Source organism: Labrus bergylta, chromosome 22 (assembly GCF_963930695.1).
Source record: "Labrus bergylta chromosome 22, fLabBer1.1, whole genome shotgun sequence".
NCBI lineage: Eukaryota > Metazoa > Chordata > Actinopteri > Labriformes > Labridae > Labrus > Labrus bergylta.
The window spans coordinates 4,453,415-4,465,861 of NC_089216.1; the positions used below are offsets into that span (position 1 = coordinate 4,453,415).

Sequence of the window (12,447 nt, forward strand, 5' to 3'; positions counted from 1 at the left end):
TCAAACAACAAGCTAAACAACATATAAACAAACCAAGTTCCAATATTTCCAGACTCTACTTTCTTTTCTCTTGAATAACTGAAAATTTAAACCTCCTCAGGCTTTTGAAAAACACTCAAATGAATAAGAAATCAATACTTTGGTAGTCTTGTTGGTTCTTAGAGGGTTATGGAGGGTTATGGAGGGTTTTGTAGGTGATGATGAGGAGTTTGAAGTGGATGGAGATCCATTGGGGGTCATGAAGGACGGGGGTGATGTGGTCACTGGTGCGGGAGTGATGTGGTCACGAGCAGTGGAGTTTTGGATGATGAACCGTAGATGAGACTGTTGCAGTAGTCTAGCTGTCATGTTGTACTTTTTCTTTTAAAATACATTTTAAGGAAGTAATCATAACTGTAACATTTTATACGACTCAACAATCTGAGCGTTTTCTCCTGAGCATAACTCAAAGAACATGCCACCGACACAACTTGGTTACCAATCACAAAGACACAATCACTTGTACAGTAATAGATCAAAATATGAAAGACGTTGAACTCTTCATTACCTTTTCAGTAGCAAAGGTATCGTTTTGTGTGTATGAAGTCACAAATACAGGATAGCTGACCTGGGCTCCCGGCATGGGTGCGAAGGGGTTGGTGGGTCTGAGAACAGGCTGGTTATACATCATTGGCTGAGGAGCCATCATCGGTACCCCGCCCATCTGACCCATCTGGGGAGGGACCTGGACACAGACACAGACACAAGTAAGGGATTGAGAGGAGTCAGACTCCGGTGACTGGGATTCATCAACATGTTTTTAATTACAATGATAATCTACAAATTCATCACAAGAGAAAACTAATAGGTGCAGCGTTTTTGTGTTTCTGTGTTATGACTAGAGCCCGACCGATAAATGGGGCAGCCGATAATATCGGCCAATATTAGCATATCCAGTGGCTATCGGTATCGGCTAATTTGATCGCCGATATCACTAAATTTATTCACCAGTCAAATAACATTTCATTTGAGTTTCATTGTATTAAACTAGCAGTTCTCTTTCACCAGCAGAGGGCGCTATATTGATTACAGCGAGCATCATCACTCTCCAGAGCTACAAGCAGTGATGCGCATACTTGCAGAGTTACTTTCCAGTTGAGTGACCATCTTGTCTTTGTTATAAATCTTTACCACAAGTGTTTGATGACTGCATTTGTGGGATCAAGGCAATTAATGCGTACGTCTACAGATTATTTATATTTACCTCTACAGATCTCAGAAAGATATTGGCCAATATGTGTGTCGGATTTGTTCTCTCCCTAATATCGGTATCTGTCCGGCCCTAGTTTTGACTGTATGGACAGTCAGCTCATTATTTTCACTCACCATTCCATACACAGGCACTTGCGGTGTGGTCATGGGAAAAGCCATGGGGGCTGGAGCCTAGAGGAGAAACAAAATCCATTATCAACTAAAACCAGAACCTGAGTCCAACATATGATGTAAAGCCTGTAAATGTGAAAAAGTGTAACAGACTTCAGTAAATACCAGAAAATCAGACTGTGTTCTTCTCTTTCCTCTGACTAACATCTCATCTGTCTCCATTAGTCATGTCTGACTCAGAACATGATAAATAAAGCACACACAGTGTAATCCATGTGTGAGGAGAATACATTTAATACTGATAAAGTGTGTGCACATTAGGAGCGCGGCAGCCCAGCATGCAGCAGAGGTACTTAGTGGAGTCCCGCTGGGAGCGATCATTACGGAGGCTTTAAAAGAGGAGGCTCAGTAGGACGGTGTTCAGACCTGCCCTCCTCACTCCACAAATCAAATCCACTACGCCTGAACGGGCCTCCGATTCAACGTGACGGGCAATTTGTTGCCATCGTTTACAACCCACGCACATCCTCCTCAAAGGAAAGCAGCAGATTTTTGCTGGAGACGTCGGCAAATTTATGAGAGTGAAGTGTCAGCGCTGCATTACAGTGTGGTGTCAGTGAACGTCTCACGGGGAAATCAGTTTACAAGATTAGAAGAGGAGACATCAAGACGGGAAATTCTTCCTCTACAGTGAGCATCTGTAACATGCAAAAGATTTTATTGAGACAGATGCTAAGATGAGTCACATTCAGCGGACACTACTGCTTCTAATTATTGACTTTATGTGTTTCAGACAAATCCACAGCTATGATGATGTGGACATAATGTTAAGAGAAAAAATGTTCAGATCTCAGAGACTTTAAACATGGTGCTGCCAAAGAATGCCACCTGTACCATTGTCAGATCATGACGTTTGTACCCTGTTATGTATAACCCTAAGCACTTGTGTTTTAAAGTGTGAGAAACCAAACAAAAGCTGACACACACAGCTGTACTAAATACGTTTTGAAGTACACAGCACCTAAATCAAGGACGTAGACTGATGGACGTCACCCATTGGTTTCTGAAGCGGCATTTTGAGGCCCATAAATGGTGGTGTTCATATTGGAAAAGCTTTCTAATCATAAATTTGGATCAATTTGGAAACAGGCAAAGAGCTACAACACGCCCACCTGTCGGTCAAATCTCATGGTCCTATTCATGCTAATTTATGAATACCTCTTATCCTTAATAAGATAAAAACAAGTGAGTTATAAAAATGTCAACCTCCATATTTTTTTTCCCCCCAAAATATAAATGAGCTATCAAGACAAAATTCATATTTTCTACGAGCTGTAAATGTGTTTATTTTTGCGGTAAAAATGTACATTGTAATATAGGTCTTAAAGGGGATTCCTTGGCTTTTGGACACAGCCTCAAGTGGACACTTGAGGAATTGCATCTATGTGCACTCCGTCACTGGCTTCTTAGCGAAGGTTTTCCACTTATTTTCATAACTCGCTGTAGTATTGAAACTTCTTAAAGTATCGTCACCTCACTAAGCATCAGGAGCTCATGAAAAAGGTTTCCATGGCCGATCATCTTCTCTTAACTAAGAGCCATCATGTCATCAATGTGTTCAATAAATCATTCAAATCAGCTTTCAGAAACACCCTGCTGCCTTCACTGACCCGATCAAACATCGTCATTGAAACAATCAAAGGCCTTTTTACACCTCAGTCATTGTGGATGTTTTAAAGGTACTACGCCTCAGCCTGAGTTTCTCTGGCTGTGTTACAGTAACAGTAATGGTGCACCTAAATGAAAAAGGTTCAATATTTCCATTAAAGGTAGTAATTAACTGTGAGAAATCATAAATTACCTCAGCAGTCTTAGGCACAATGATTCATTACACTAATCAGGCAGTGCAAAGAGGACGTCTAACCTTTTTAGCATTATCCTTTAATTGCTACTTATTTAATAATGCATTAATCAACGCTTTGAACAAATAACATGTTACACTGCTAATTTAATAAGGAGTCTAAAGGTTCAGTGTTTTCAGATGGGTTAAAATCTGTGTTTGTGCAGAGAGGCAACGTTCATTTTCACCTTTAATACAAAATGCTGTTCTTGCATACAGATTGTAAACCAATGAGTCCAGTGGTTCAAACCAATGAGTCCAGTGGTTCAAAGCAATGAGTCCAGTGGTTCAAAGCAATGAGTCCAGTGGTTCAAAGCAATGAGTCCAATGGTTCAAACCAATAAGTCCAATGGTTCAAACCATTAAGCCCAGTGGTTCAAAGCAATGAGTCCAATGGTTCAAACCATTAAGCCCAGTGGTTCAAACCAATGAGTCCAGTGGTTCAAAGCAATGAGTCCAGTGGTTCAAAGCAATGAGTCCAATGGTTCAAACCAATAAGTCCAATGGTTCAATCCATTAAGCCCAGTGGTTCAAAGCAATGAGTCCAATGGTTCAAACCATTAAGCCCAGTGGTTCAAAGCAATGAGTCCAATGGTTCAAAGCAATGAGTCCAATGGTTCAAAGCAATAAGCCCAATGGTTCAAACCACTGAGTCCAATGGTTCAAAGCAATAAGCCCAATGGTTCAAACCAATGAGTCCAATGGTTCAAACCATTAAGTCCAATGGTTTAAACCATTAAGTCCAATGGTTCAAACCAATAAGTCCAATGGTTCAAACAATTAAGCCCAATGGTTCAAACCAATGTGTCCAATGGTTCAAACCATTAAGCCCAATGGTTTAAACCATTAAGTCCAATGGTTCAAACCAATAAGTCCAATGGTTCAAACCATTAAGCCCAATGGTTTAAACCATTAAGTCCAATGGTTCAAACCAATGAGTCCAATGGTTCAAACCATTAAGTCCAATGGTTCAAACCAATGAGTCCAATGGTTCAAACCATTAAGCCCAATGGTTCAAACCAATGAGTCCAATGGTTCAAACCATGAAGTCCAATGGTTCAAACCAATAAGTCCAATGGTTCAAACCAATGAGTCCAATGGTTCAAACCATTAAGTTCAATGGTTCAGTCCTCAGAGTGCAGACACATCATGAAAGCACGATGAGTTTGAATGAATGCGATAAAGTGTTTCTAAAATTACAACTCTTTAAATACTGGTTCAATACTTGATTCTTAAGTAGTATTTCTTCTGGTATACTGGTAATTCCTCCCAGTGTAATCTTTAAAAAATGAGCATCTTAGACTGGTGAAAGTTCAACTAAGAAACTTTAAAATAAAACAGCTCATCATGAAGGAAACTTGGAAACAAGAGGACATGAAGTGGTTCTGATAAGGGATTCTAAAGGCTTCTGAAGGTTTCCGGGTGAGTCAGGAGAACTGATCGATGCGATTGATCTGGCATCGTCTTTTCATGCCTGCCTCCAGGGATCAGGCGGTGAGAAGGGATCATAATCATGGATCAACCTGATCTGTATTTTGCTGCCAAAGACGGAAGAGGAGAATCCAATCCCAATGACTCGACTGAGTACAAGACAGCTCGACTTACCGCTTTTAGTTTTTGAAATCCTTCTTAAAGATTTATCCATTTTATTGTAATGTGCACCTGAGTCTCTCTTGAGTTAACAGACATCTCAATCTGAGTTTGTTATTTGGTCTGGTTGTGCAAAATGACGGGGGGGTAGCGCTGTATTTGATTTCCATAGAATGACAATCTGTGAGCAGGTGACACAGTTTCCGCACCACTTCTTCTTCGTCGACGTTTTTGTCCGTCTGTCTCTCAGCCCAGCTGTTTGCTCTCCATACATCATGTTTAACATCCATCAGTCTGTCTCTTATCTCTGTGTTTATGCTCCATACGTCTTCTCTGTCTGTCTCTCGGGTACCTCCTCCCCTCCTCGTCAGTGCATCAACGTCCTCTCCTTCTTCCCCTACATCTGTAATCCCGACTTTAAGCGATATCTGTCTGAACTTTTGCTCTTCCCATCGCCGTCTCCCTCTCAAGTCGACTCTCCTCTTCTTTTTTTTTTTGCTCTGAGTTCTGATCTTCTTTGCGACCTGCATGTTGCGGTAAAGGTTAAATAAGTGAAACATCTTGGCAGGATTTCTGGCTGGCATTTTGAAGCATCGCTCGAGTGCGGAGTGTTTGCAGCCTTGCCCTTCTGGCGAGAGTCTCAGATGTTGTACTTATCATTCCTGATGCACGACAGCTCTGTTACCGGGGACGTCTCATACATCACTGCTGCATGCTGCTGGAAAGCGATGTGTGTGTGTGTGTGACATCTTCTATCGAGGTTATGTTATCTGCTTGTTGTGCACAGTCTGAGTTCATATATTTCTTCTTAGGGACTAAAAGAAGCAGCTTCATGAATACCCTCCTCTCTGTAAGTGGATGTTTGTCTTTGTGTTTCCTTGTTTTTGAAGGCAGAGTTCTCTTCACTGCTGACCAACACTCAAAGAATATTTAACCTTTGACTCGTGCTAAAGCATTTTAATTTGTTTTTCTGGCTGAACAATGACTTTATATTTCTGTTATTGTGTCAATGGATTAATCCTCACAAAGAGATGTCTGAGTCAGGGAGACGAGGGTCAACAAAGAAAGCAGCCAATCACACGTCCCCAATTAGATGTCGCTTTAAAGTCTTTCAGATAAGACTCTATAGAGGAATTAAAAGTTGTATTTTGTGTGACAGGATTGAAAAATGTGTTGTTTTTTTCATTCTTATTGTAAACAAATCTTATTTTAAACAAGGCGTTTAACTAAAAATCTTTAGTTAAAGATAAATCTTTAGGGTCTTTTCTTTGTACCGGTTGATTTCCTGAGCAGTCTGTTCATGTGCATCCTGGTATTTTTATCTACAGACTGAATGTGTCAAACTTTTCTAAACTTTGAGACTTTTTGATGCCACACGTACCTCCTCTGTTTTTGACTTCATGAACTTCTAGTCTTAACTCTACATAAAAGGCATAAAAAGTATTGAGAGAATCAGGAGTTTCTTTAAACAGCAGGGCGTTCTAACTTCGTCTTTTTGGTTCTTTTTTGAGTATTTAAAGCAGCAGGACTGTGTACAGTGTACAGTTGACTGAAAAAGTAACTACAGTGTATGTGTGTCAGTCTCTGTGTGTGTGTGTGTGTGTGTGTGTGTGTGTGTGTGTGTGTGTGTGTGTGTGTGTGTGTGTGAACTGTTTTGTAATGAGAAACTTGTCACCCGTGGCCAAAAGTAGGGGTCACTCTTTTGAGGCACTTTTAATCGTTTTTGGACAAATATGGAGGTCAACAGCTCTGAGTAATCCACAGAGAAGACTTTGTTCAACTCGCTTTCAAAAATCCGATAGAGGAAAACGTTACTACCCAGAGAGATAACCTTTTTTAAAACACCTCAACGCAGACCGACAGAAAACTCAAAAGAACTAAGAGGTGACGGGATCTTTTCAGAAAGAAAAAAGAAAGAAAGCGAGAGAGGAAGAGGTGACAGAGAAGCATGTTAGGTTTACTAAACAGGGATAAAGTACTTACATAACTAGTATAGAACATTCCATTCTGCATCAGGACGCAACGAGGAGAAGAGACAAGAGACAGGGAAGAAGAAGAAGGACAGAGAGAGAGAGAGAGGGAGGAAGAGGAAATTCAAGAAAATGGAGGAGATGATGAAAGATGGGAGCAAAAAAAGGTAAGAGGAGGAGAAGGTAAGAGAGAGGAGGGAGAGGAAAGTAAAGATGAGAGAGAGAGGAGAACAAAAACGACGAGGAAGAATGAGAACAGAGGTTTAAAACATGTTGAGACAATGAGGCGAAGGAATGAGAGAAAGTAAGAAGAAGGTAGGTCATAAAAAGTGACAGGAAAGTTAGAAATCCAGTGGAAGCAAAGACGGGACACCCAAGAGAAACAAGTGAAGGAAACAGAAGACAGGAATGAAGGGTCAAAACACGGACATGTCAGAGACAGTGAGGAGAAAAACAGGACGCGTAGATGACAACGCAAAACAGAACAAACAGATGAAGAAGAAAAAAAAGGAAAAAGGGAAGGAAGATGAGTGGATGACAGTGCAAAAACATGTAAGATGAGGAGGGGGGGCAGGAAAGGAGAGAGGAGAACAGCAGAGAAGCAACAGGAGAGAGAGAGACAGAGAAAAAAAGCAGTGAGAGACATTTGGGAGGGAAAAGAGGAAGAGAGAGGAAGCGGAGGGTTAGTGACAGTTTGTCCTCGTCAGCCAGAAAACGCTGTCCAGAGATCAGGAGGACGATCAGGAGCTGCCAAGATCAGCACACACACACACACACACAAAATACACACAACACACACACACAAACTGCATGCACAGGCAGCAAAATTCTGCACCGAGTCAAAACGCTCACGTTCCCGTTTTCTTCTCCTGATACAAAAGACAACAACTGAAGGAAACATCCACATGCACACAGACGACATTCAGAGTGTGGAGACCATTTAGATTCTGTGTTCGATTAGCAAGATGTCTGCAAGTTATTTCAGATGCATTTTAATACGTCAGAATTATTATTTTTTTTTTCTTTGTAGTGACTTGTTTTTGTTTTTATCTTTAAAGTAATCCTGAAAAACCCTTTCAAGTGTGTTTCGTCCAATTTCAGATGAAGAGTTTAGATGAGAGGATTGAAACCACCCTCATGTAGCTTTGGTAGCATTTTTTAGCTAGCTTTATGCTAAGCTATTGGTTCTCAAACTATTTCCGTCATGCCCAATCCCGTCCCAATTTTACAAATAATTACCAACACAGTGAGAACTACCAATACAGAAATAGTTGAGTTACCACGCCCCACCTCTACAGTGACTCCACCCCCTTATGCTAAGCTAACTCCTGGCTACTGTCAGGAAACAGTCCTCCACATGAGTACAGTACCATTAGAAGTAAGATTATTTAAAAAAAGGACATTATATTTAAATTGCTAAGCTAATTTAAGCTTTGCTAACCAAACCCTAGAAATGGTCCTGTGTTTGTTCTACGTGAATAAAGAACTTTTGCCCAAATTAAAAATGGAATAGATGAGACTTTACATATTAGTACTTTAGCTTTGGAGGTGCTGGTCAGCAGATTTTAATCCTGCACTGAACCAAACTAAATTAACGTGCAAAGCTAAGCTAACCATTAGCTGAAAGTGACTTAATCTTTAATGGACAGATCTGAGCGTGTTATAGATCTCTCTCCATGGAAAAATTTGCTTATTTTTAGTTTACAGTTTGCCTAATAATGGCTTTCAATTGTGATGTAACGTAGCGCTCAGAAGAGCCGTACTCGCAGCAGTTTCTAAGACGTCTGAAGGACTCACAGACATCTTGACTGAGGGTTCATTTAGCTCCATTACAACCTGTTACTCTTTTTTTATATAATTTACGTCATTATTTGTTCAATTTCATGACAGCAGCATTGTTCTAACTCACATTACTAAGATGATAGAGAAGTCAACATTTTATCCAGATGATCTAAAGAGGTTTACTTGTAAGAAAAGTGAAAGGTCGTTAGAATGAACTTCACAGGTAAACTGTGGTGAAGAACTGAAGGACCAAGACGACCATCTTATCTGTTTGAGCTTCTTGATCCATCAAAAGTATAATAAATTTAGATAAGCAATCAAAAGAGTTTAACAATAATGACTTAAACTATAAAATTAGATCCAAGTTGTAATGAGCAGGAAGTATCCTTCAGGACTTTAGGCCGGACTTTCAGGCCCCTTGATGAACCGACCCCCCCCCCCCTCGCTGTGTGTTTTTAAGTCCTTACCACGTGTTGTACAGGCATAGGCTGCGGGGCCATGGGCGCGGGGCCCCACTGTGTGGTCGACATGGTCTTAGTCTGCCAGTTATGGCCCCCCGTCAGCTTCTTCTCCCCGGACTGGCTCCACTGCATCTCTGGCCTGGAGGAGGGGGGGGGGAGCAGAGCAACAAAACAAGCCAGCTGTCAGACTTCAATCTGCATATTCAATCTCCAAACACAAAGTCCATTTCTCACCGAAAACATGCTTCAGAAGAAAAGTAAAAACATCGAAGGCTTTTTTTAAACTTGTGGATTCCTCTTTCCACCGCTCTCTAGTTTTTATATTCTCTGTGAGGTGCTTCATGAATTTTAAAGAGCAGCTAAAGTCAAAGTACTGCAGGAAAATGTCTCTCTCGCTTCCAACACTCTACACCAGCCGTTTCTCACAAACCTGGGCAGCAACAAAAAAAACATTTAATACTTCATAATTAATTGGATTTTGACTCTAAGCAGTTAAAAGTTATGTGCTGGCAGACTGTAGGTAGGGACGCCTGGCAGGCGGGCGGGCGTGTTTGTTTTGCCATTGGATAAATCCTCCGGCCCAGACTGCAAACACAACAAGGTGTCATCTCAACTCAAGACACTTACTTCTTGGCCGGGGTCCCACCGAACTGCAGATCTGAGGAGGGACGGAAAGAGAGAAATGAGTCATCATAGTTCAGAAAGGATGAATTAAAAACAGGGAAGCAGGTGTTTTAGCCTTAGGTGGAGTTCTCCCTCCCCTTTGTTGTCTTACATAATCGTTTGTGCAGATTTTTTAACTGATTTTTTATCAAAATGTTGAAAGCTTCTGAAATAAAGGCAGCCGCCAAACAAGCTGGTGATATATTATTGTTGGAAAAAAGCATAAGGTGCCTTGTGAAAGCTTAAACCATGAGATAAAAATGTATTTTAGTGTTGTAAAAATAGCAGAAATAGCACGCTGTTAATCAGTTAAAGTAATAAAAGGAAATATCTGAATGTTCTTATGATAGCCAGGCGTTTCACCAGTTAAAATACTGCTTTACAGATACTTTAAGTTCTTCAGCTGTGAGTTTGTGTTTCGTGTGTTCATCTTGACACTCACTGCCCACGAGGTTGGCCAGAGAGGAGTCGAGGTCGTTGGCTAGCAGCTTTCCTCCGGGATGGATGGCCATTTGAGGAGGAGGAGGTGCAGAGTGCGTGGGAATCGTGGGCTTCAACAGGTCGCCAAGAGCATCGAAACCTGAACGAGAAGCAAAACTTCAACATGAGCTGAAAAAGAAAACTACACGGCTCTGGATAAGGAAAGCGCCTACAGACAGAAGTAAACACTGAGTGGTTAGCACACGGACAAGACGAGGAGGTTAGCACAAAGATATGTTATGATAACCATGAGATCTGGAGTTAAGAAAAAGCAGAACAATTTAAATCTATTGGAGAAATACAGAATTGACAGTAAGTGAAACCCCTCCCCCGAACAGCAATAATCCAACAATATCTTAGCAACTGTATCTAGATATTGAAGGTTGAATGAGGTGTGAGCTGCAAAGATTGAGGTCACTTCAACATTAGAGCAAAAAATGCATTCAACAGTGTCTGTGTTCGTTTAATATCAGAGGCCAATGCTAACCAGCTAGCTAGCTAGTAAAGTAACGTAGCTCTACAGAGAAGGGAAACGATCATTTAATAATAAGTCAGTAACATTTAATGGGGTTTTATGTGTCATTATAAAAGTATGTTTTAGTAGTTTAACGATAATTATAGCACCAAAGACAATGTCACAATGTAAGAACACATTTTGAATAATTGAATAATTCCTGTGTGAAGATATGTTGCTTGGTAGTCGTGGTAACAGTGATTAGCGGGCCTTAGTGTTAGCGTGACCAATCAAACAGCAAACTTTTGAAAAATAGTGAAAGAAAGCTCCAGGAAAGTTAAACACCTGAATTCAAATTATCCATGAAAATATATTCAATGTGGATTTGAATGATAATGAACTTAACTTTCAGCTTCATGCTATGCTACATGACGACTTTAATCAAGCGGCTCTCGACTGTTTTTGATCCGAGAACATTGCCGAGTTGTACATTTTTAATGCGAATTCCGCTAATTGAGTTATTACTGCTCTATTTTTAGCGTTTCACCTCCACTGCATGGACAGAGAGTAAAGCAGACGCACTCTCTGCAGACTGTCGTGCAGCAGCCTCATTCTATCAGCAGCAGACTGTAATCCCTGACTCAGACGCTCGCAGCTCTTGTTCTCGAGGTGATTGATTCATCTGTTGGTAGCTCTCGTGTATTAAACTCTTAAAAACACAGCACTGTTGGGAGTTTAAGTGTGGAAACTGACCGTCACCAGGTGGAAAAGATGGTCATCTCCTGTTTGTTTTATGTGAGAGTGCTCGTGTTAACGGTTTTACAGTGTCAGCGCTCGTTCAGCTAATGGCTCAGTTTGACTCTGCAGGAGGTGTGACTGTGTCGTTATGTTTGTATTTGTGTGTATTTGGGCCGAGGTGGTTAGCAACAGAGACTTAATAAAAGGTATTCAGGTTTCTGTTCTTAAGTCTTACCCGGCACAAAGTCTCATTTCTAATCGTTGCTTTTTTTAATTAGGACTTGTTTCTTTAACTTTGATGAATGAGCTGAAGTTTCAGGAACATCTTTATTTCAGATTCATGTGCGTTGCACTCCTACGCCCTTAATGTAGTCTGACTGAAAGAGACAATCACACAGAGAAAAGAACATTTCTGAGCGAATCCTTCTGAGCATTTCCACTGTTACACTTTTACAGCTCGATCAATTAAATTGTAGAGAATAAATGACTCTGAAAAGATTTCTAAAGCAAAACATTTTCTCTTTTACTTCAGGGAGGACATTTGAATAGTACGGAGTCCCTGAAGTCCCCAAAAGAGACTTTTTTTCACTTTTTGGGACTTCAGGGACGCCGTACTAATGACACGTCTTCACCACACACGTTATTATAATATAATATAATAACGTGTGACTTTTAGATTCAGATTTTTGAGCATTATTTAAAGATCTTATATTTTTGTTTCTTTATTTAATCCAGTGATCATGAGAGGCTGACATAGCAAAACATGGAGTCAAGAGGCAGAGAGGAAATGTAGAAACAAAACAAATGTGCTGTACGTCTACAACTACTGTAGACCTACAGCGGACCTATTTAAACACAGAGGAGGAGGAGGAGGACGAGGAGGAGGAAGGAGGAAAGAGAGAAAAAGAAAGAGAAGCAGCTGATGTTGGGAAAAAAAGAGGGAGGAATAATATTTAGTTAGGAAGCTGTGTGTAGGTCTGACAGCGGTGCTGACACAAGAGATTCAGAAAACACTTTTCCTGCTAGCCAAGCAGATGGGGGGGGGGG

General features: G+C 40.7%; 1 protein-coding gene across 8 annotated transcripts in view; it reads right to left on the reverse strand.

The window, feature by feature from the left end:
• si:ch211-200p22.4 (phosphatidylinositol-binding clathrin assembly protein) overlaps positions 1-12,447 on the reverse strand; it is a 90,562-nt gene that overhangs the window by 6,393 nt on the left and 71,722 nt on the right. For 6 of the 8 annotated variants that reach the window (XM_065950977.1, XM_065950975.1, XM_020649363.3 and 3 more), the window contains 6 exons: positions 10,171-10,308; positions 9,693-9,723; positions 9,072-9,204; positions 6,836-6,859; positions 1,366-1,422; positions 548-724 (listed from right to left, as the gene is read on the reverse strand). In XM_065950977.1, coding sequence (XP_065807049.1) covers positions 548-724; positions 1,366-1,422; positions 6,836-6,859; positions 9,072-9,204; positions 9,693-9,723; positions 10,171-10,308 — 560 coding nt within the window. The remainder of the gene's footprint in view (positions 1-547; positions 725-1,365; positions 1,423-6,835; positions 6,860-9,071; positions 9,205-9,692; positions 9,724-10,170; positions 10,309-12,447) is intronic. The other 2 variants (XM_065950976.1, XM_065950974.1) reach the window with 2 other exon arrangements.